The 24,817-nt window shown below is 49.9% G+C and overlaps 1 protein-coding gene across 1 annotated transcript in view; it reads left to right on the plus strand.

Moving 5' to 3' along the window:
* The window catches only part of LTN1 (listerin E3 ubiquitin protein ligase 1), a 1,629,727-nt gene that overhangs the window by 908,475 nt on the left and 696,435 nt on the right, over positions 1-24,817 (plus strand). The window contains exon 19 of the mRNA XM_069636371.1: positions 2,758-2,900. Coding sequence (XP_069492472.1) covers positions 2,758-2,900 — 143 coding nt within the window. The remainder of the gene's footprint in view (positions 1-2,757; positions 2,901-24,817) is intronic.

The following is a 24,817-nucleotide window of genomic DNA, read 5'->3' on the forward strand; positions in this document are numbered from 1 at the left end:
AAGTAGGAAGACTGATTTTTGTAAAAACCAAGTGGTTAACACAAATAAAAAACAAAAATAATAAATACATTTTAAAAAAAGTGGTGATTGTCAAATCAGGGCCCTGTGACGAATCCAGCAAAGCCGTTAATGATTTCCCGGGGAGAGTCTCCCCTCGAAGGGCAAGGGAAGGGCAGAAGCTACCGGACACCAAACCTGGGGGTGGCTGTCTGCAGGAGGATCACCTGGGTGGGCACCAATCTCAGGGGAGTTAGGGAGACTCACTGGATAGGCTCTGGTATTTCCCCCCCTTACCCTAAAGAACAATGACAGTAATAATCTATCATCTTACTACCTTTGTATGGCATACTATGATGTAAGAGCAGAACATATAAGTATGAATAGCAATCACCTCCTTACCTATTTTCATGTAAACACTGAGACGAGGAGGAGAGATGCAGTAAGGAAGATCGCCAAGAGCGGGAAACCAACGCTGTGGTCTAGTCATTGGAAATTTCTGGCCAATTCCGGGACTTTTAAAATTGACACAGCTAAGCAAGCTGTGGGAGAGCGAGAGATCCCGAGACTGGAGAGGCACCTTATGGTTGCTGACACTGGAGGATGCCAAAGGTGAGCAGACTGTAGAGCGCAGCACAGAGGCCAACGGCACGGGGTGCAGAGGAGCCAGGTTGGGAGAGGTTCGCTGCTTTTCTGTTTCGGGCAGCCGGAGCTGCTGAATAGAGGAAGGCGAAGCGGGAAGCAAACAACTCACAAGGCGCACTGCCAGTCAATGGACTGGGAGAGCAGATGCCAGTGAAACACGAGGAAAACTGAAGACTCTGCACACAGCCGGTAAGCCCAGGGAGAGTGAGCAGGTTTCCGGGGGGCTTCTGGATGCATGCTCTGCACTGCGTATTACGCAAGAGAACTCAAGTAAAGACAGTGAAAGCATTGCCAATACGAATACTATTGAGCGAACTGAGCCTTAATAAAGGCAGTGGAGTTAATGAGAAAGGGTTGCTGACCCAATATAGGAGATGTTTTAGTGTGCTGGATAAAATAGAAACTGAATAGAGAGTGGAGAAACCCTGGCAGGTTAGTGAACCAGACGAACAGTGAGTCTGGGATTCACCCCAAGCTAGAAAGTGACGATACCATGGCAGGCGAGTAAACCAGTGGTAAGAAGATATATGATAAAAAGGGACGGTTCATACCCCTTTTTCAGGAACAAGGAACAATAACCTGGCATGAGAGTATACCAGGGCAAGGAAGGAGGATTGAAGAAGTGTGTAACATGAAAGGGAAGACTCGTACCCCTTTAAGGATTCAAGGGAACTATGCTGTGATTCAAGAAAACCGTGTTTTGATTCAAGAGAATTGTGTACTTTTGAGGAGGCAAAAGAGAAGAGTTTTTCCCCTTGAGTAAATTGGAACTGTGACAAAATCATATTGAAACATACAGAGAGAAAAGAAAACATTAAATGTAAATCAGGGGGAAAGAGGAAAACCACCCCCCTTCCCCTTTTTTATGAATCGTAAGAAATCCATCAGTGGAGGACAAACTGAAGGAGTGAAAAGGGGAAGAGTCATACTCCTTAATATTTCTTTACTTTTCTGCACCTTAAAACTTAGTTTGAAACTGCAAGAGGAAGCTATAAGGCTATAGCTCAGAGAAATGCCCATTGTCAACTTGTTTTAGTTTAGGATTTTGGCCACAGGACTGAAGACGCTTTAATATCCTGACATAGACGTTCCTTAATTTTGTTGTGGAAGGGATACCCCTCATAGAGTTAGGGATAGATATGATTTCCCCAACACCTTTTATTATTTTGACAATAACCAAAACAACATGCCACTGTGTCCGAGTCTTGCTCTTGAACCCTTACAGCTCCCATCCAGGTACGGATCTGTGAGAAGATCCCCAAAGCTAGCCTACAGTTTAGATGGGCATACATTTTACTTCTTGGTTGATTTCCCCATCCTTTTGGTTGCCCCTTCTCTGGCGAACATCTTCCTGACAGTTCTCTCAGTTCCCCTCTGCCTCATCTCTAACACACTGTCTATAGAGATGGTTTTCTGTCACTGTTGGAGGCCGCATCGTGCAGAAGATCCTAGAATTTGAATTTCTGTCATGTTCTAAACATTTAGCAACCTCTTTGCAGTGGGTTGGGTTCCTTCCATCTTGTGCAGTCCTTTATTACCCATGGTGGGGCACTGCCATATTTCTATCACTGCAGCAAGAGCAGCGTAGGTGATACCAGATACCTGGATCCTTGCACACTCTGACTTCAGGCACCACTTGTGAGGCATGGCGGCTTGTGGTCATTACTCTGAATCACTCCAACACCCTCCTAGATTTAAGCATTATTTTTTACAATTTCTTTTTCTTGCCATTACCTTCCTTATGTTCTTTATTTTCTAACTTCTGAATTATGTTAAAACAGGGTCTCACACCCCTCAAAACTCATTTGAATATGACTTGAGCTTGTCAAGCTGCCGAACTGTGAGCTAAGAAGAACCTTCGGTTTACCACTCCCTAATTAGTTGTGCCCTTGAGAGAAGGAACTTTGGTAGAGCATTTACGGTATACACGTCTTTGTCAAGTCTCTTCCAACTTTCAGGCCAGTGAAGTTCTGAAACTCTCATGCTCGAGCACTGATGTAATAGGAAAGTACTTTTGTCATTTTTAAAATGTCATGTTATTCCTATATTCCACTGTTTTAATTTGATTTACCAGAAATGTGATTTTATTATACTCTTCTTTTTTTTGTTATGCAGGTTTTTTCCAATAACAGAAGGTAACTTGCACACGGTACAAAGTCTCAGTCAGTTTTTACCCAGCGACGTTAAAGAAGAACTAATGATTCAGTGTATTGCAAGACTAATGGTTTGTACGCAAACTGATGTCTACAATACTAACGGTTAGTGTCATTCTTTATAGTCTATTATTTTCAACTGTGTATCTAAATAAGTACTGAGGAGCTAAAACCTAGCAGTGTTTTGCCGCTGCACAGTATCGGACTTTCAGGATTTGCCTATGTGCAGTTTTTTGGTTTAAGATTAGCACTTCTAAAAGTGGCGTACATAAAGCAAACAGACAGTTTTAAAAAAAAGCAGTTTCAAAGTGCCTTTACATAGCAAAAAGAATGTATGGGGATGAGGTGTGGTGGATAATGGGGGTAGGACATGAAAACACAAAATTGGGACATATGATGAGAGAAGGACTTTCATGAATACATATTTATATTTTGTCCTGGCACCTTTTGCTACATAGATGGTCACAGTTGTTGAGTTTAAGGTAAGGGTTGGCAGAGAGATTTGAGGGGCGGGCTTGGAGAGCGGGCTAAAGGATGCCGCTTTGCAGGCTAGCAGATGGAACATGAGCTTGCTTTTAAATACTTCCACTGATTTGATGTTAATTGTAAAAGCATTCCAGTGTTGAGTAGCCAAAAAATAAAAAGAGTGCAGGGACGAATGACTGAGAGGTTGTTGAGGGTTTGAGTACAGAGAGCTGAAGCAGGAGAGCAGTCATTTTGGGGTGCTACAGTACGTGTACAGATTTTGGGGTTGTATAAGATTCTGATATGCCATTATAAGATCCCTGAATAATGTGCAGACCATCCTACAGGCAAGCACAATAAAAGTTTTTCAGCAGAAGTACCCCTTCTATGGAGATGCCAGTCATTCATTGTATAATAACAGAAAAGCAAGTTTCTGGTTAAATTCAGTACACATCTTAAAGAAAGAGATTAAGTAACGTTAAACATTTGCATTACAAGCCGAGTATCAGAACATAAAATAAACAGCACATGAAATTCTGAGATGACATTTTGAAGATCAAAAAGTAGCCCCTAACTATCAGTGGAGTATAGCAGTAACGAAGGACACCATAAAAGTGTGATTCAGTGAGGTTCAAAATTTGCATTAAAAGCTGAGTAATGTAAACAAACTGAAGGGAGGGTCTGGTAATCTCACCCAAGCTCTTAATTCATGCCAATTGCCCACAAGTCTCTGCTTTGTACTACATAAACCCTTTTATACTTGACACATTGCACTTCTGTGCACCTCTGTGTGCTTAACAAATATAAGAACTAAATAAATAACTATGTATCGGGTAAGAGAAGTGAGGCGGAGTGTGAGGGAGTGTTCTTTGTGTTCTTCGTGGGCGGCGAGTGCTGTGAAATGGACTCTGTTAAGATGGCAAATGTTTCATTTTTCTCTAGTGTTATCTCTAGGTTTATCTTCTCCTGAGGCAAACTGTGTCCAATGATACCATCAGCCTTGGCTGATGTTGAAGGCCGACTGGATTCAACCTCCACCTCAGTGTTATTCGTCAATTGCGTCTCATTTCTTACTTGTTTGGGAGCATTAACTGTATTGTGCTGTTTAGCATTGTTACTTTCAGCTGCGTCCTTAACTCCTGGGCCAACTCCTGCTGGGGCGATCGAGGCTCGGGCCCCGCTGGTTGTGCTGGGTGCCGCGAGTCTTGGCTGCGCGCTGGTCCTGCGCTGGTCGTCTGTTGCCTCGGTGCCTGGAGGAGTGGCCACCTCTTCGGCAGAGTGGCGCGGGCGGCCCCGCCGTAGCCCTTCATTTGACCAGACAGAGCCGCGTCCGTGTCCCGCTTGGCTGCTGGTCTGGCGCAGCGGAAAGCCTGTGTGCCTCCCCTTTCCCACCCGACCACGCTGGTTTGGCATCCTGGTGTGCGGTGAGTCGGGTGGCAGTCCGGGAGGTCACTTCTGTTTGGGGTGGGGGCGGATGGACCGGGATTGCCGTGCCTGGGTGATCCTACTGTGGTTGTTGTGGGTCTGTCCCCCCTCCCCTTCCTTCTCCTGTGGCTGTTACAAGGTGGCTCTGAGCTGGAGGGGCATTGTGTGTGGGGCTCTGCATGTCACTGTTCTATGGACTTCATGGACTAGATTGGTGGATTGAAGCTCTGTATGGCCTCGCTCCTCCTCTCCCCCTCTCCCCTTTTCTCCCATTTTCTCCCATTGACGCCAGGTGGACTGTGTGTCGGATCACTTTGTGGCTGTGATTTGCGGTTGTGGGCGTTGAGCGAGGGTGGCTCACCTGTCCCCACTTAATTTTCATCAAGAATCTACTGGATCTGGTGTAGTCCCTTCTGTAGCCTCATAGTGGACTGTTGGGTCGGTGGCTGCCTACCCCTCTGCATTTCCCACCTTGCTTGGTGGGTGCCCTCTTGGAGGGGGTGTGTTGGAACGCCTCGCCTAGTTGCACTCCACCTGGAAGCTGTGTGGGGCATTTCTTCATCCTGTAGGCCAGCCAGTGCACGGACTGGATTTACCCTTGGTGCCTGGAATGGGCAACCAGAAGAAGCAGGCAAGGATGGACCAGTATGCCAGGTCGGACTCTTCACAACAGGAGCCCGAGGCGGGCTCTTCTCAATTTGACCTCATGGCCCTTAACCAAAATTTGTTAGCGCTTAAAGGCAGCACAGATGAAAGGGGCCCCTAGGGGACCCTGACGTCTATGGAAACAAGGCGAGTCACCACACACGATAGATACGCCAGACACGAGGTTGTATTCCCAAAGCTAGGGTTTATTGCAAAGCAAAAGTCTCAGTTGGCCAACTTGGTCTCACGCCCCGCGACGTGTATCTCTAGACCTCGAGGGACGCAAGAGAGTGAATTACATACATCAGTTACATATATACAAAATGCATATCAAACAATCAGCTATGACATGTTTAACACCCCCCTTTTATTGGGTTTCTTTGAACTTGGTGTGATGATGGACATCTCCGACAACTATGACACCTTCAAACATCTATTCTAGTAACAATTTGCAATTTGTGAGTGCGAATGCATCTTTCAGTTGTTGAATAGAACACAGCGCTTCTGTTGTTGGAAGCGAGCTTCATACGGAGGGGGTGGGGGAAGAGTTGCATTCCGGACCTTGCTATCTATTAGGTGCTATTCGTGTCCTGGGAGCCGACATGCTCTAGCGGGCTCAGCAAAGGGGGGGGGGCGTATGAAAAGCATAATTCAAGCCTTTAGCGGTATTATTCTAACATATTCTACCATATAACAAGACTGGCTGGCAGCTGCGAAATGATTAAATGCCCTGCAGCTCTGCTTCAAGGCTACATTCGGGAGGGAGCCGGGCATTCTTCCTGGCGCTGCCTACGTTTGTGTGTCAACAAACTCTTGTTATCCTCTCTGCCCTGCGGCCTTGTCCTTTTCACATACAGACAACAATGTTTTACAGTCGAGCAGTGTAAGCGGAAAATATACTGCAAAGCAATAGGAACAGAAAGCAATGAGCAATGGTTAGAAAACAAAATGGCGATTCTTGTTACATCAAAATGGCCGTTCATTGCCAAACTCGAAAACCTATATTCTGTCATATCGTGCATGAGACGGTTGGCCCACGGCCACCAAAATACATTTGAGGTCACAAAGTAGAGGTATCCATTTTTCTAGACTGACAAACCCTCCTTTGGCCGTATGCCAAACGTCTCATCTATTTATTGAAACCTCCTCTAGTGATGATGAGTCTGAAGTACTTATGTCTGAATTTTGCATGCTATTGTAAACATCATCGTCTTCATCAATATCTATTGCCATCAACTCTTTTACTGCTCTCATCTCATTTGGGTCTGGGTCAGTTTGACCATGAGGTTATTTTTTCTTTGTCATCATATGCATACATCCTTCCGTACATCCCTCAGTTACCTCAGTGCAAACTATGGGTAGACAATGTATACAACAACAGCACGTTAGGAATATTCCAAACACCACTACTAATATTGAGATCAACTTCCATCCCCAAGAACGTAGTATTCCCCAAAACCAAGATCCTATTCCCAGCTCCCTTCTCCAGTAGGGAGTTCAGCGCTTAGGACGTGCATTTTCTTTATTGCTTCAAAGATCGTGGGGGAATAGTCATTGACATAAACGCAACACGCTGATCCCACTATTTTGCAAATTCCCCCACGATCAACCAGGATCACATCGAGAGCCATTCTATTTTGCAGCGTCATTAACCTGATTCCTCTTTCTTCCAACGTCATGTTAAATAGTATATCTGTTGTTGTGTTTATTGTATTTTTTAGGATTCTGGACAGTTGCCTTATATTATAGGAGTTCACTATCTGCCCTAAGATTGGAATGAATGATTTTGCTACATCAGTTGCTATTAAAACACCCTCGTCAGTCCTTTTGACTCTAGTTCTGGATAATCTGGCCATGGCTGCTGTTTCTAATAGGAATACTCCTGGGAACAGTAGACCTAGGTAACATGTACCTCCCCAGTTTCTGGGCAACCAAGGATATGCTTTCTCTCCACATATAAAATAAACTGGATCACCTACATATACTGGTTCTATTTCCCATTTTAATACCACTGTATTCATGCAACCAGTATATGTTCCGACTGAAAAAGAGCCTTTCTTTTTTAGACAAAAAGGGACAGTTCTTGGGCTATAATTCACTGTGTAAGATGGGGGGATTGCATCTTTGTCCCCTTCTGTTCTTAGACAAAACGTCATTACAGATATTTTTTTCTGGTGGGGACAATCTATCTCGTCTATTTTGTCGTGTTATCTTTCGTGTACTTTTCCTCATGGGCTCTGGGGCTATTACTTGTGCTTTATGGAAAATGGAACAACCCACAGGCTTCATTATTATCTCCTCAAACTCATTCATGTTTGTTCTGTCTAATTGACGAGTATTACTCTCATTCCATTTCCCATAGAACATTGCACCTAAAGATGCACTACATGCAGAACTTAATGGTAGTGGCTGCACATACCACCCTATTCCTTTCCCAGCATGCTGTGGTAAATGAGCACATACCCAGCAATTTGTTTTCTTCAGAATTGCATGTGTCATGTTCATGATCAATAGCAAAGTATTATTTCCAAAACCTTCCCTGTGTCTTTCTTCCATTGGGGGCAGGGTATAAGTGATCACCTGAACCGGGCTTTCAGTAGTGGATATATTAATTATTGGTAAAATTTTTTTGAGGGGATTGGGTTCTCCGACGTATTCCATATCTATGACTGGTAATGTCCACAGCTATGCGCCGTCCCCGAGGACCTCCTCCGACGGCCGACGTCACCCGATGTGATAAGTAGGACGCACGACGCCCATAGCCTCAGTTCTGTTTTTTCCGCGAACGTGTTCGCTTCGTGAATCTCGGTATGCCTCGACTCTTTGAAGTTGCTGTTTTCTATTCTCGGTTCGTTGAACCTGTTCGGTTGGTTGTGAAGACCTGTTCGTGGCGATGTCTTTCTCATCTTCGACCGCGCGTCTGGGCTTCAAGAACTGCGGGGACTGTGGGTCCAAGATGTCGGTCACGTGCGTGCCGACTCGTTCGGCGCCCTTGATGCCTTTCGAGGCGATGGTGTCGGAGGGGCTCCGTGGCTCGGGGTTTGCCCCTAAAAAGGCTATGGTTAAGGTCCGGCACTACTTTGGTCCGCAGAGGTCATGCTCTTCCCGCCTGGAGTACATTTCAGAGGGTGATGAAGGCTCTGATGGCGGCCTGGTTCCGGTTCCAGATGACCTTATCTCGGGCCATAGTCAGTTTGATGACCTGAGGCAGTCACTGCATGATGCCAGTGGACTGGACACCTCTCCGGAGGTGGAGTTTTGTCGGCCGGAGCCTGGCACTCATGCCGATTCGTCATATCAGCGCCTTATGTCTCGGGTTACCGAGTATTTGGGTTGGTCAGCTCCCCCAGGGGAGTTCGTTCAGGATGATCTCACGGACATCCTTGATCTCGGTCCACCCACTGACCCGGTTTTGCCTTTTCATATGGCTCTGCAGAGAAGGGTGGCGGCGGCTTGGACTGCTCCTGAGAGTCTCCCGGCAGTGGGCAAGTCTTTGTCGCGAAAATACCGTCCAGCCGGTAGCGACCCCTGCTACTTGTCTAGGCCCCCCACCCTGGAGAGTTAGGTGGTGCAGGCGGCTACGGCCCCGGCAAAGCAGGCGTCGTGTCCTACCATCATATTCCCGAAGGGGACGAACGGGATGGTTTCCTTGCTATGGTTCAGGATGGCAAGGATGCTATGTGTGAGGCCATTCAGTCGGGTTTGGACTTGGCGGATTGTGTTAGCCGGTCCATGGCGGCGAAAACTGTAATGCGCAGGTTTGCGTGGTTGCAGAAGTCTGGGTTCACTCCTGATGTGCAGTCCCGGCTCCTCAACATGACTTTTGACGGTCAACACCTTTTTGGCAGCAAGGCTGACGAGAGCCTTGAGAGGTTGCAGACCTCCAAAGCTGCAGCGAAATCGTTGGGTGCTGCAGTTCGCCAACCTCCGCTTTTTCGTCCTAGGGGACAGCAATGGAGGGGAGGTTCCTTTCGCTATTACTTGTCCTTCAGTAAAGCAAGAGGAGCTAGCAGTCAAAAAGGCCATCGTAAGATTGCCAGAGGTGGAAACAGAGGTACTCGAGGTGCCAAGGCCGCTCGGGCAGTTGCCTCTTTGCCCTCAGTTAACGCCGCAGCCGCTACCACTCAGTCATGAGGCCAGGTCCCACGGTTCGCCGGTTGGGGGAAGGCTGGCGCAGCATCTTGTAGAGTGGCAAGCCATTACTTCGGATGTGTGGGTTCTGGAGATCATAACCCACGGCTACTGTCTTCCTTTTCGGCAGAGGCCTCACGACAATCCACCAGGGAACCTCTCTTTGAAGAGTCTGGATCCGCTCCTTGCGCAGGAAATTCAAGCCCTGCTGGAGAAAGGCGCTATAGAACTGGTGCCTGTAGCGGAGAGGAACAAGGGATGGTATTCTCCTTATTTTTTGATTTCAAAGAAAGACGGGGGATTGAGACCCATCATGGACTTGCGTGGTTTGAACAAACTCCTCAGTAAGGGCAAGTTCAAGATGGTGACTCTTTCTCAAGTCCTCCAGGCCCTTCAACTTCAGGACTGGTTGGTGTCTCTCGACCTCAAGGATGCTTACTTCCATGTGCCGATCCATCCCAATCACAAGAAGTACCTGAGGTTCGCGGTTGGCGACTCGCACTTTCAGTTTCGGGTCCTGCTGTTCGGATTGACCTCCGCCCCGAGGGTTTTCACCAAGCTCACGGTGGTGGTGGCAGCGCATCTCAGGAAAGGGGGGGGATTCACGTCTTCCCCTACCTGGACAATTGGTTGATGAGGGGGAGCTCTCCCGAGCAAATCCTGGATCATCTGTCCGTCAACTGCCACTCCCTTCACAGGCTGGGCTTCTCCCTCAATTTAAAGAAGTCCCATTTGACACCAACGCAGCGGCTCCAGTACATCGGAGCAGTGCTCGACACGTCCCTGGGGCAGTGTTTTCCTCCTCAGGTGAGGGCTCTTCATATTCAGCAGATGGTGCACAAGTTTCAGTTTGCCCAGATTCTCCCAGCGTCCGAGTTCTTGAGACTGCTCGGCCTCATGGCATCCTGCATTCTTCTGGTGCCAGAGGCTCGTCTGCGGATGAGATCTTTGCAGTGGGCACTCAAGCTCCAGTGGTCTCAGTCCTCCGATAGGCTGTCGGACCCTGTTCAGGTGCCACCCTCGGTAGCCCGGGACCTTCTGTGGTGGGCCGTCGAGGGCAATCTGATGAAGGGGGCCCCATTTTGGCTGCCCTGGCCGGAGGTGACGATCGTGACGGACGCATCCCTCACGGGATGGCAGGTCATGCCAACGAGCTGACAGTGGTCGTTGGTCTCCGTCGGAGTCCAGACTCCATATCAATCTGTTGGAGCTGAGGGCCGTCAGGCTAGCCCTGAAGGCTTTTCTGCCGACTGTGCGCGGGAAGAGTGTCCTGATTCTGACGGACAACACGGTGGCCATGCACTACCTCAACAAAAAGGGGGGGGCAGGGTCACTTCCGCTGTGCAGGGAGGCAATGCAGCTCGAGTTCTGGGCCATCCAGCAGAAAGTTTCGATCTCGGCTGTTCATCTGGCCGGAGACGACAACGAGACGGCGGATGCTCTGAGCAGGCAGAGCACGATCTCTCACGAGTGGGAGCTGGCTCAGGAGATTCACCTGGAGATCTTTGCCCTTTGGGGGACCCCTCAAGTGGATCTCTTCGCCTCCAGTGTCAACCAGAAGTGTGAAAGGTTTTGCTCTCGGGAATTTCCTCCAAAAGGTGCCTTAGGAGACGTGTTTGTGGAGGAGTGGTCATTCCCACTGCTGTACGCGTTTCCTCCAGTCCCCGTCATCCTGCAAGTGCTGCGGAGGTTACGGAGGTTCGGTTCCCAGATGACCCTCATTGCTCCGGCGTGGGCCCGGAGGACGTGGTACCCGGACCTTCTAGACTTGTCCATCTGCCCTCCACGTCGTCTTCCCTACCGAGACGATCTGCTCTCACGGGAGGGGGGTCAGGTTCTCCATCCAGAGGTCAGATCCCTCAACCTTCACGCTTGGCTTCTGAAAGGTTGAGGTATAAGGATTGGGACCTCCCTGAAGACGTAATGGAGGTGTTGCTCTCGGCCAGTCTCTGTGCCGTTGGAGAAAGTTCTGCGACTGGTGCAGAGTTCAGAATGTGGATCCTTTTGAATGTGACATTCCCATGGTTCTGTCTTTTTTGCTTTCTTTGGCCCACAGTGTTCCTATTTTAAAATTCCTTTAATTTCACAGTTTTTGAAAGGGCTCACTAATGTGTTCCCTCCGTCACTTTTCTGGTGCCAGGTTGGGATTTGAACCTTGTTCTTAAGTTTCTTATGGGTGCTCCGTTTCAGCCTTTACATTCTTGCCCTTTCAGGCTGTTAACTCTGAAAACTGTGTTTTTAGTTGCGGTTACTTCCGCTCGCAGAGTGAGTGAGTTACAGGCACTTTCAGTTAAGCCACCCTTCACTGTGTTTCACAAGGACAGGGTTGTCCTTAGAGTTCGTCCTTCTTTTCTTCCGAAGGTGGTTTCGGATTTTCATTTGATCCAAAAGGTGGTTTTTCCGGCGTTCTATCCTCCTCCACATCCTGGTAAGGAAGAGGAGAGGCTCCATAGGCTTGATCCTCGGAGAGCGTTGAGCTTTTATATTTCGCGCATGTCCCGGGTCAGAGTGGACGATCAACTTTTCGTTTGTTACGCTGGAAAGCGTTTGGGACAAGCTGTGACGAAACAGACTTTGTCTCGTTGGATTATTTTAGCTATCTCCGAGTGTTGCCGCTTGGCGGGTAAGGACCCTCCGGCTGGCTTGCGGACCCATTCTACCAGAGGAGTGGCTGCGTCTACTGCCCTGCAGAGGGGAGTTCCTATTCGTCACATCTGTGATGCAGCCACCTGGGCTTCAGTACCTACTTTTGTACGTCACTATTCCCTTGATTCCATCAGAGGGCAAGATCTGGCCTTTGGCAAGGCAGTTCTCTATTCCGCAATTTGATGGTGCATGCTAAATTTGTATTCTACATTTTTTCCCACCTCCTTGCTTGGTACAGCTTTGGGAGTCTGTCATAGATATGGAATACGTCAGAGGACCCAATCCCCTCGAAGAACAAGTTACTTTCTTACCTGGTAATGTTCTTTCGATGGGATGGTCCGACGACGTATTACATATCGCTCCCTCCCTGCCTTCCCCGCTGCAGAATTTCTTTTGCGATTGCAGCTTGCGTTCCGCAAGGCCTTGTGTGTCTGACTGGCAGAAAACTGGTGGCACACGTTCTGGGAAAAAACTATAACTGAGGCTATGGGCGTCGTGCGTCCTACTTATCACATCGGGTGACGTCGGCCGTCGGAGGAGGTCCTCGGGGACGGCGCATCGACGCAGGACGCAGACGCCAAAGATTTTCCGAAGCAGCACAGCTGTGGACATTACCTGTCATAGATATGGAATACGTCGTCGGACCATCCCATCGAAAGAACGTTACCAGGTAAGAAAGTAACTTGTTCTTCTAATGGGTGTATTGTTTCCACACACCATAATATTAGGGCTGTCGATATTGGTGCTACCACGCTCATAAAGCACATTATTATTGTCAGTACCAGCATACAATTTGTTTTACCATGCGTTTTTCTTAAGCTTACAGTCTTTATAATTGACTCATTCTCAGCGGTGGTGGTGCAGGAGGAGGCTGGAACCGGTCCCGGCATGTTTCTCGTCGTCGTCCTTCTTCTTTCTTATCACAGTTCGTTGTGGATATTTCTCTTCATCGCGCTTGCTCTGATGTCAATAAGTTCAACGGAATTGTCACAGTTCAGTTCTGCCTGTCCTCTTTAGCCTGGATTTGATTATTCGTTTTTAGGCAAGATCACTTGTCCTTTCTTATACTGCTCAGAGGACCTTTGATCAGTTACCTTATCACCTTAGTGTCATGTGCGCCCAGCTTGTCCGCTCTGGTTCCTGACACATGTACTTTTATGATCGCACCGAGGAGCCGCGAGTCTTGAATTGTCAGACTTGCACAATTCTCACGCTTCTCTCCTCTACACCTCTAGTTCCTTCTCCGTCCATGAGCTGAACCAGAGGTTGACATAAACACCAAAAAGAACTGCGGATCACTTTGTCTTTCGAGGCCGCAAGTTGTATCGCCTTGCTCCTGGTATCGTGTGATCTGTGAATAGTGCCGGTGCACTTCCAGATTCAAGCTCAGTCATCCTGTGGCGCTACTGCAGGTGCTGGTGTGCGCCGCGCCAATGATGCAGATCCATTGTTTGGCGTGCTGGTGGGCGCCAAAGGGGTACACAATTTGTTTCTGCTGGTATTTGCAAGGCAGATTTCGTGTCGGCCAGCAGTGATGTCGATTCTGCTGGGCAACGTTGGGGCACTCTTTGCCCTTGCCCCTCTTTGGCAATCGTCTCAGGTTTTGTTTCGAGTTTCACTTCTCGTTTTGGCAGATTAGGTGGCTGCTTACTGGCAACAGTTTCTTTCGTTTCTGGGACCGCTGTCTCTTTCCGGTCATCAGTGTCGGGCAAGTCTTTCAGTGCAGTTGGAATCTTCTTGGCATGGGTGGCATGGATCCACGACTTCCTTCCATCCACCCGTATTGCCGTCTGCGTCGCAAGAGTACTTGATAGGGCCCGCGCCACCTGGGTGCTAATGATGACTTTCTTTTAAAACATTTTAGCAGCACCCAGTCGCCTGGCTCCAGCGCGTGCCCCGGACCGGTGTATCTCACTGGTAACGCCTCCTGCACCTGCTGATGAATCAAATGCAATTTCTGCATTAAAAGGCCACAATAAGTACTAAGCACAGGATGTTCTATCTCACTAAGTCGTTTTGTCTGTGGTGCGCACCATACATCTGCCTGCCTCCCCATCACGATCTCGTACGGGAAGAGCCCAGTTTTAGCTTGTACAGACGTACGCATGCATAATAGTGCTATTGGTAATGCATCCACCCAACTCAACTTGCTTCGCGCACAAATCTTGCTAATCTTTGATTTAAGAATCCCATTGTGCCTCTCCACAAGACGGGCAGAATTCGGATGCCTTGAACTATGGAATCTCTTATCAATCTGAAGACCTACCACTGCGCCCACAAAATGTGGTCCATTATCAGACCATAGGACACGGGGCAAGCCAAATCTGGAAAAGTACTCCTTCAACAATACTTTTGCCGTGCTCATTGCTGTGCAGTCCTTCAAGGGATATGCCTCCACCCAGTTACTGAATGCACAGATCACCACCAAGACGTATTTTAAGTTTTGGCACCTCTCCATCTCTATGAAATCAAAATGGATCACCTCAAATGGCATAGAGGGCGGCCAAAACTGCCTGTTGGAGTCACTGTTCCCTTCCCCACATTGTGTTGCAAACATGTGATACAGTTCTGCACCAACCTCTCTGCATTCTTTTTTATGTTTGCATTCTGCCAAACTGTAGAAAGGTGCTGTATTATCTTCTTCGCACAGATGTGCGTACGGCTGTGGGCCATTGTGACCATTGCAGTCACGTCCGAATTTGGCAACATCCAGTTTCTGGTTTCCTTGTCCACCCAACAACCCTCCAGATCCAACTCAGCACATCCCTCTGCCCACCCCTGTATTTCATCGGCCGTAGCTTCGGCCTGCATTTCTTTGACAGTAGCAACTCAATTTCCTATCATACAGGGTACTTCCTCCGTCTGAACCATCATCATTTTGGTATTCAAATCAGTGGCAGTTTGTTTCGCAATTCTGTCTGCAAACGCGTTTCCCTCTCCTACTTTGCATGTTACTTTTTTATGTGCCTCCCATTTCACTATTGCTAGGCGCTTTGGAAACGTGAGTGCAGACAGCAATCGTACAATCAAATGGCCATGTTGAATTCTGGCGCCATGTGATGTCAAAAACCCTCTCTCAGCCCAGAGTCGACCAAAGTTATGAACCACTCCAAAAGCATACTGACCATCAGTATATATATTCACATTCAAATTTTCAGAAATCTTGCAGGCCCTTGTTAATGCTATTATTTCTGCGGCTTGTGCTGAATTATAGGGAATTCTTTTGCTTTCTACAACGCTCTCTAGGGTAGTGATAACATATGCGGCAGTTGTCGTGCCATCTGGTAATTTAAAACATGAGCCGTCACAAAATAACTCTCCATCTGCCTCTTTCTGTGGGATATCACTTAAATCAACTCTCCCCTTGGTTAATTCCTCAGTGACCATTAAGCAATCGTGGGGGGGTGATTCATCCTTCCCAATTTCTTTTATGGTTGGTGGCATTAATTCTGGAGGATTCAAAGCGCTACACCTCATAATTTGGATGTGGGGCACGAACAAGATAATCTCATATCTTGTCAATCTAGCAAAGGTGAGGTGTTGCGTCTGTGTCCTATTTAATAGAACGTCTATGGCATGTGGCACCATCAAAATTAAAATGTGCCCCAATACCATCCCTTCCGTTTGTTTCACTGACGCAGCAGCCGCTGCGACAGAATGCAAACATCGTGGTAGTGCGTGCGCTACAGGGTCCAGCGCAGAAGAAAAATAGCTGCACGGCCTATTTCTTCCACCTTGTTCCTGTGTCAAAACCACCAATGCACATCCTTCACTTTCACACACAAATAGTCTAAAAATGTTCTCATAGTTCGGCGTACCCAAAACTGGAGCCGAGCATAATGCAGTTTACAATCCCTCAAATGCTTTGACATTCCTCATCCCACTGCAAAGGCATAACCGCATCCTTTCTAGTTAAATTCACCAATGGCTTCACAATTAACGCAAAATTACCAATCCATTGTCGGCAATATGAAGCCATGCCTATTATGCCTCTGACTCTTTTTTGTGTTTTTGGAATAGGCATACAAGAAATACTTTCTATGCGTTCTGGCGTTAGTCTTCTCCCTCCTTTCGAAAGTAGGTAGCCCAAATAGGCCACCTCCTTTCGATTATATTTAAATTTCTTCAAACTAGCTTTATGGCCATGTGCCGCTAGGTGTGACAGTAGTAATACAGTGCTTTCTTAAAAAAATCAAAATCTCCTCTGTGTATGCAGCTAGCAATAGATCGTCTATGTATTGCAAGAGTACACAACCCACGGGTAATTCCAGCATGTCTAGCTGCTCTTTTAATGCTCTACTGTAAATACTTGGACTTTCCGTGTAACCTTGCGGAATCCGCGTAAATGTAAATGATCGTCCTCCTAATGTGAACGCAAAAAAATATCTGCTGTCCTTGTCCACTGGAATACTGAAGAACGCGTTTTTCAAATCTACTACACTAAAATATTCTGCTGAAACAGGTATTATTGTCAATATTGTAGTGACATCTGGCACTAGAGGAAATTGTGGATCTACTACCTTATTCAATGCGCGCAGATCAATTATAAAACGGTATGGTACCTCATTGCCTCCTTTTTTATAAACCGGAAGAATCGGGCTGTTGCATGAATGCCTGTAATTTCCTCGATTACCCCTAATTTCACCAAATCTGTAACAATACTCTTCAATCCTTTCTCACCTTCAGCCGAAATTCTGTATTGGTGTATTCGTGGAAGGGTAACACCTTCTTTCAAGATGATCTTTACTGTCTCTATCTTTAAACATCCTACATCATTGTCATGCATTGCCCATATACAGGTTGGTACTTTACTTAGTTCCCCTGGTAACGCTTCAGACATGAATTCTGACACAGGGGCATCGTGTGGCCAAATCATTAGAAACACTCCGTCCGCTGTGCACTGTATAACGGAGCCTAGTTTTTTCAACAATTTTAATCCCAACAAATTCTCCCCACAATTTTCTGTTAAAAGGAAAGGACAATATTCAGTAAATGGTCCTATTGTAACTGGGACTGGTTTGGACACTGGGTTTATGACTGGTGTACCTGCAAACCCTACGGAAACCTTCTTTTGCCCTGACAGTGGTATATCCGGAACCAAGTGGTGGTCTATTGAACACTTCTGTGCTCCTTTATCTACAAGAAAGCGGTGCTCCTCATTCCCGACTCTCATTTCTACGTAGGGTCCTCTCTGATTCACGGGAATACACACTGGTTCCGACCCCTGTCCTGGGCTGTCCTATTGAGGAAATAACACATCGTCCGATGTGTAATCATTACTATTACTGTAATACATGTTTGGCTGTGTAGCGAAAATGTTCCCACTCTTTCCTCTATTTCCCCCACTCTGGTTTCCATATTGTTGATTTTGCTGTCCCTGACTCTGGTTTGGGGCATTTTGGTTTTGGCCTTGGTTTTGATTACCTCCGTTATTGTGATGCTGCTGCATACTATTCCTATTTGTTCCATTCACTCCTGGGTGTCCTCTATGCTGTCTCCTCTGACCAGACCCATTTCTATTCTGCAGATGCGGACATTGCGCTCTCCAATGGCCTTCCTCCTTACAATACGCACATTGATTCGGTCCCACTGTTCCCCCATGCATATTCGAATTACTCCTTCCTTGTGCGTTCCCTCGCCCTCTATTATGTCCTACTACTTGCTGCATTAATACCCGTGTTTTCAGATTTACCCTATCCCTCTCTTCTTTTTCTTTTCCCGCAGTCACTCTGTGCTCATAATATTGGACCATATGTAATACTTCGCCCAACGTTTTTGCTTGCCATGCACTCTCTGATGTCATTATTATATCCTGAATTGGAAGTTTTAACCCCCTCACATATTTGTCAACAAATAACCTGTTTCCCGCTTCCGAGCCCACATCCTGCCCACTGAAGTCTGTGAATACTTCTTCAAATCTATTAAAATAATCTGTAGCCAACTCATCCTTGCCTTGTACACATGCAGTCAATTTGTCCCATTGAATTCTTTTCTCTGGGACAATTTCTTTTAACTTCTGCACTATACGTGCTGGTAATGCCACCAGGTTCGCTCCTGGTGTCCCTCCAACCGCTTTATTCCTGTCTTCTATTATCAAGTCCGCCCATCTGGCGCCAAAGGCCGTTGTGTCATCTACCTTCCTTATTTGTTTCCATATGTCTGCTGGCAGGATCACCGGGAATATTAGGTCTATATCACCCATGGTAAGCACGGATGATTGTAGGCAGGACTCTACTTCCTTGTAAAACCCTGCAGGATTCTTTCTTATATCAGGAATCGTCTGCTTTATATTGTTCACCTCCTGTCTGGAAAAGGGGACATGCACATATTGGGCGGTGTAATGGGCTGGTGTTACCTGCGCCCCTGCACCACCCACTGCGGGAACCTCCACTTTGGGCACAAAGGTAGGTGGGACCTCTCTCATAGGAAATGGCCCACTTACCGTCCCCCCCTTCTCTCTTAGATGTAACAATATTCCCAGATCCAATGATAGGGCTGTTTCTCCTGTCCCTCGCTCTAGTGCTCTTCTATATACTGCCATTATTTCGGGTGGGCTGGCCTTCTCGTTTTTTATATCTTTGTCTAATAAATGTTCAGCCATCGACTGTAGTGCTTTTCTCCAGCATGGGGTCTGGCATGGATTCACATGCTCATGAATATTCCCCGTCGTCAGGCTGGGAATCCTCGGTAAAGAAAAAATCAGTATCAGTTTTGTTTCTGATCTGTCTTTCGTAGTAGTAACCAATCACTGATCTCTGCGTCATACTGACCACAGCCAATGACTGCCATCTCCCTAAGCCCCGCCTCTGGCAGCCATCTTCAGATTTTTACCGCACGTTCAAGTGTTGGGAGTCCTCGTGCTTAGCTCTCTCGCTTTTACTGCGTGTTTCGCGCTTTTTCTGGTGAATTTTCACATTTTTTCGGTTAATCGAGCCTCAAGCTCCACCGTTTCTACTCCAGTTAACGGGTACCCGTTGCGGGATGTTCCTACGCCCCTCAAGGATGAAGATTTCGTCAAATCAATCTCTTGGAGGATTCCAGAAGATTCGCGGCCTACTTCGAGATGGCCCAGGACGCGAGTTCGTCACCCGGACCCAAGCTGTTTCGCAGCTGCCCTGGATGCGGGCTGCAGAATGTGTTTAAGGAGGATGAACATTTGCGATGCCTCTACTGTCTTCATGGGGACAAGACTCATGTAGAGAAGGACTGCCAGTTCTGCAAGAACTTGTCGGAGCGGACCATGAGGGACCGTCGATCTCGTCGGTCCCTCATGAGGGACCGTCGATCTCGTCTCGCCAGCTGGTTGGAGAAGGGCTTGACGGGTGAGAAGAAGAAGAAAGGGTCCGAGCGGGCTTCTAAGTCCTGTGCGGGCGCCCCGGCGACGGGGGGCCCAACACCAGGCCAAGCGCTGCGAGTCCGCTGGCTCCGGGAGCGCCGAAGGGTCGGGCTCTTCGGTCGCCAGGCCGGGCGCCCCTTCCCCGGTACCGTCAACCACGAACCAGCGCTCCGGTTCGGGGAAGAGGAAGTCCGAGACCCCGGGTAAGCTTCGGGAGAAGCCCCATCCAATCTCGGGAGAGGGGGAGCGAGGCGTCGCCCCTCCCCCTAAGGAGAAGGCCCAGGACGCACCTAAGGTGGTGAAGGCCCCTACCCAGCAGGCAAAGGCCTCTATCGAGGGGATCGCGGCGACTCTTGCCAAGCCGGCAGAGACCCTGCCAGCGGAGACTGCCTCCGGGACTAGAGTTTCCCTGCCGCCAAGGAGGGAATCCTCTTTTCAGCCCATCGTCATGGCCCCCATGATGGAACGGGGGGGGGCGAGGGCACGGTAGCCTCCTCGAGCTCGGAGTCAGCCTCGGAGGGGGAACTGACCGAGGTCGCAAGGAATCCCGAAGTACAATTCGAGAAGGTTCGGTCCCGCAAGGAAGATCCTCGGGAGATAACCGAGGAAGACGACGATGGCGAGGAAGAGCAGCCTTCCCGTCCGACGCAGCCGGAACCTAGGCCTCAGGATAGCTCGGCGGCCATTTTGTTTGCGATCCAGTCCTTATACTCTGAGATAAGGATGACATTACCACGGCCCAGGCCAGAGGACCCGCAACCTGGCCCGTCGGGAAGTCCTCGGAACAAACGACGGAGGACCCAACCCTCTCCTCTGCTTGCCCCCGTAAGGCCTGCAGTTCCCTCCTCATCCTCCCACGAGTCGGGAGATGACGGTGCGGTGGGCTCGACGACGGGTTCTGAGGGCGACGACGGAACGGGTCTCCCGTCGCACGGGCATCTCCGTCCGACGAGATTGCCTCATTCCACGCCATGATCGCCAGGGCGTCCGAATTGTTCCAGCTCTGCCCGGAGCAGCAGAAAAAGGAAGGTTTCCTCTATCAGCGCCGGGAGGCCAAGAGGAAGACTGTCATCGCGGTGCCTCTAATCGATGACATCTGGGAGGAGGGCCTGTCGGTACTCAAGAACCCCTCCACGGCACCAGCCAAACGGGACCGGTACGAGAAGAAGTACTGGGTCCCCGAGACCGCTCCCCTGTGCCTCAGGGCCCAGCCAACGCCAGACTTGGTCGTCTCGGCGGCGGCGAAGAAGAAAGCGGCGGGGTCAGGAGCCTCAACGTCGAATTCCCCTCCGGACGGCGAGGGAAATAAGTTGGACGCCATGGGGCGACGGGTCATTTCGTCGGCGGCGACGACGATCAAAGCGGCCAACGCCCTGGCGATCGTGGCCCGTTACGACAGGGAGCTCTGGTTTAAGCTGGGCCCCATATTGGACTTCCTACCGGACGACAGAGGTCCGAAGCCCTGGAAATACTTCAAGAAGGCGAGGTGGCGTCGGACCACGCCATAACGGTGCCAACCGATATTGCCGATACCGGGTTCCGCCAGCTGGGCAACAGAGTTTGCCTACGACGACGGGGTTGGCTCCGGGCGACCGACTTCCATCTGGACCTCCAGACCAGGGTGTTGGACATGCCGTTCGACGGCAGCAACTTGTTCGGGAAGGCGGTGGACGAATCCCTCCAAGCCATAAAGACGGACACAGAGACGGCCTGCGCCCTAGGAGCCCTTCAGCAACGACGCCCCTTTTGGAGCTCTGGAGGCAGACAGGGGGCCTCCAAGGGATCCAGCGGTGGCTCGTCGTCCTACCGCCAGGCGTCACGCTCCTCATCTCAGGAGGCCTACAGGGGTCGCGGCAAGCAGGGAGCGCCTCGTCGGCAAGGTGGCCAGGGCGGCAAGACCACCACCTCCGGGGTGTACTTAAGGTACTTCCTCGTCAGGAAGAAGACGGGCGGCTGGCGCCCCATCCTGGACCTTTGTCGTTTGAACAAATACATCAGGTCACAAAGGTTCAGGATGGTCACCCTCCAGCACGTGCTGGAACAGCTGGAGGAAGGCGACTTTCTATCGTCTCTGGACCTGGAGGATGCATACTTCCACGTTCCCATCCTCAGAAGTCACCGAAAGTTCCTCAGGTTCGTCGTCCAGGGACGCCACTACCAATTCAGAGCACTGCCGTTCGGATTGAAGTCGGCCCCCAGGGTCTTTACCAAGTGCCTAGCACCTGTGGCGGGGCGGCTGCACCTGCAGGGGATTCACGTCTACCCCTACCTGGACGACTGGCTCATCCGCTCAAGGACGAGGGAACTCGCCGTCGAACACACTGCAAGGACCGTCCAGCTACTCACAGACCTGGGATTCGCCATAAATTACCCAAAGTCCCACCTGGTGCCGTCGCCGGTGGCCCTGTTTCTGGGAGCGAAGCTCGATACAGTGAGGCACCTGGCGGCACCGTCGGAAGAACGGACGAAGATGATTCTGGGCAAAGTGCAGCGCCTGCTAGCCACGGACGTGGCCAGGGTGAGGTCCATCAAGTCCCTCCTGGGGATGATGTCCTCTTGCATCTACCTGGTGCGCCTATGCAGACTACGGATGCGCCCTCTTCAAGAATTTCTCGATGCCCGTTGGATGCAGGCGACGGGCACCTTCAAAGACAGGGTCCCCCTCAACGAGGTGTTCCGGCGGGCGATTCAGTGGTGGGGCGTTCGAGCGCATCTCACGGCGGGCAAGGCCTTTCAGACGCCGGCGTACCAGGAGACGGTGATGACGGACGCTTCCCTGGAAGGTTGGGGCGCCCACACCGGACATCTCCGCGCAAGAAGCCTCTGGATCTTCACGGACAACACAACGACAATGTTTTACATACGGAAGCAGGGAGGTACCAGATCCCCAGCCCTATCCAAGGAGGCACAGGATCTGTGGCACTGGGCGGTCGCCCAGGGGATGTTCCTGGTTCCCTTCCACCTGGCAGGAGAAAGAAACACCATCGCCGTCTCGCTCAGCAGGGAGCTGCGCGCGTGTCACGAGTGGGAGCTGCGCCAGGATCAGGTGGATCAACTCTTCCGACGATGGGGCAAACCCCAAATCGACCTGTTCGCAACAGCGACGAACTCGAAGTGCCAGAGGTTCCCCAGCCGAGAAGCATGGGCGATGCGTTCTCGTTCCTCTGGGACGGCCTATACCTGTTCCCTCTGTTGCCGTTGCTGCTTCGACTCATCATCCAGCTCAAGAGGTCCCTGTGCAGGATGATCCTCGTCACACCGGCGTGGCCGAGGCAGATCTGGTTCCCGGACCTTCTGGACTTGTCAACGTCCCCATCCATCAAGCTGTCGGCGGACGCGGATCTTCTCTCCAGAGAAGGAGGCGCCATCTTCCACCACGACCCGGCGTCGCTGAACCTGCAGGCTTGGCTCCTGCAGCGCTAGAGTTTGGAGGGTACGATATACCGGCCGACTGCAGAGAGGTTCTTGCAAAGGCCAGGGCGTCCTCAACTCTCAAATGCTACGGTCACAAGTGGAAGAGGTTCTCTTTCTGGTGCCGAGCACAGATCAACCCCCTACGGATTACGGCCCCTCAGGTGCTGCCGTACCTGCTATTGCTGGCAAAGGCTGGGCTAGCCCATGCCTCCATTAACATTCATCTGGCGGCGATCTCCAGATATACCAGAACCACAGGACGGACGTCCCTGTGGTCCCATCGACTGGTGAAAGAGTTTATGAAAGGACTGTTCCGGTCGTTCCCGCCGGTGAAGGCCCCGGCCCTGGCGTGGGAACTTAACGTGGTGCTGACTAGGCTCATGGGGTCCCCATTCGAGCCGATGCACTCCGCACCGATGAAGTTTGTGTCGTGGGAGACTGCATTCCTGGTGGCCATTACCTCCGCACGACGAGTGGGAGAGATCCAGGCCCTATCCTGCAAAGCACCGTACTTGACTTTCCATGCCTCGAGGGGGGTGCTTAGGACGCACCCCTCCTTTATGCCCAAGGTGCCGTCAGACTTCCATCTTAACGAGCCCCTGGTGTTACCTGTTTTCTTCCCGTCTCCTTCGTCGCCGGCCGAGAGGACTTTGCACTCGCTGTATGTGGCTAGAGCGCTGAAGTTCTACGTGGACCGCACAAAGAGTTTTCTGAGGACATCACAGCTGTTTGTGAACTTTGGACCTGCGAATCAAGGGAAGGCTCTCTCGAAGTCTTCTATTTCCAGATGGCTCTCCGGCTGCATCATGCACTGCCACCGGTTGGCTACCCGACCGCTGCCAGGCCGTCCGAGAGCCCATTCGACCAGAGCGATCGCTGCTACTACGGCGTTCCTATCTGGGGTGCCCCTGCTGGACATCGGCAGGGCTGCTACGTGGAGGTCGACGCACACCTTCACGTGATTCTACTGCGTCGATCGGGATTCCAGGGAGGAGTCCAGGGTCGGCCAAGCAGTGCTGCGCAACCTGTTCGCTTAAGGTGAGCCTGGTGAGGAGGTAAGAGATGCTTAATGTTGAGTTGTTGTATTGCTTAATGTTGAGCCTTTGCCACCTCCCGTGTTTGTGCATGTGTGTACTGCTATGTATTCTTATATTCATGAGCATGTGAATCCATGCCAGACCCCATGCTGGAGAAGGAACTACTTACCTGTAACTGTTGTTCTCCAGCATGGGTCTGGCATGAATTCACATGCGAACCCTCCCGCCTACCCCTCTGCGGCTCTTCACTTGGGCATACTGCCACTTCACGTGCTACCAAATCTGAAGATGGCTGCCAGAGGCGGGGCTTAGGGAGATGGCAGTCCTTGGCTGTGGTCAGTATTTCGCAGAGATCATTGATTGGTTACTACTACGAAAGACAGATCAGAAACGAAACTGATACTGATTTTTCTTTACCGAGGATTCCCAGCCTGACGACGGGGAATATTCATGAGCATGTGAATCCATGCCAGACCCATGCTGGAGAACAACAGTTACAGGTAAGTAACTTGTTCCAACTGCCGAAGGACATTTGAAAGGACATCCTTGCTGTCGCCACTTACCACTTGTTCCCGCCGGAGAGAGCCCAGAGTCGCTGGGTGCAGTGGAAGGTCCGTTGGTGGGCTTCCCTCCATCAGAAGCTAACAAAGAGGTCCTGAGGGTCCAGACTTGCTGAGGGTCCTGTCTCAGCAGCAACAGAGATTTCTTGCCATCCCTCGACCTCGAGGACGCTTATTTTCACATACCTATTCGCTGCTCACACCGGTGCTACCTACGCTTAGTAGTGGCAGGAGTGCACTATCAATTCAAGGCCCTACTCTTCGGCCTGCATTCAACTCCATGGGTGTTTACTAAGTGCCTCGCATCAGTTGCACACCTGAGACTGAGGGGCTGAAAGCCCCCTCCAACCCACTGGCGGAATA

The sequence above is a fragment of the Ambystoma mexicanum genome, chromosome 7p (genome assembly GCF_040938575.1).
Source record: "Ambystoma mexicanum isolate Mex_15411 chromosome 7p, UKY_AmexF1_1, whole genome shotgun sequence".
Lineage (NCBI taxonomy): Eukaryota > Metazoa > Chordata > Amphibia > Caudata > Ambystomatidae > Ambystoma > Ambystoma mexicanum.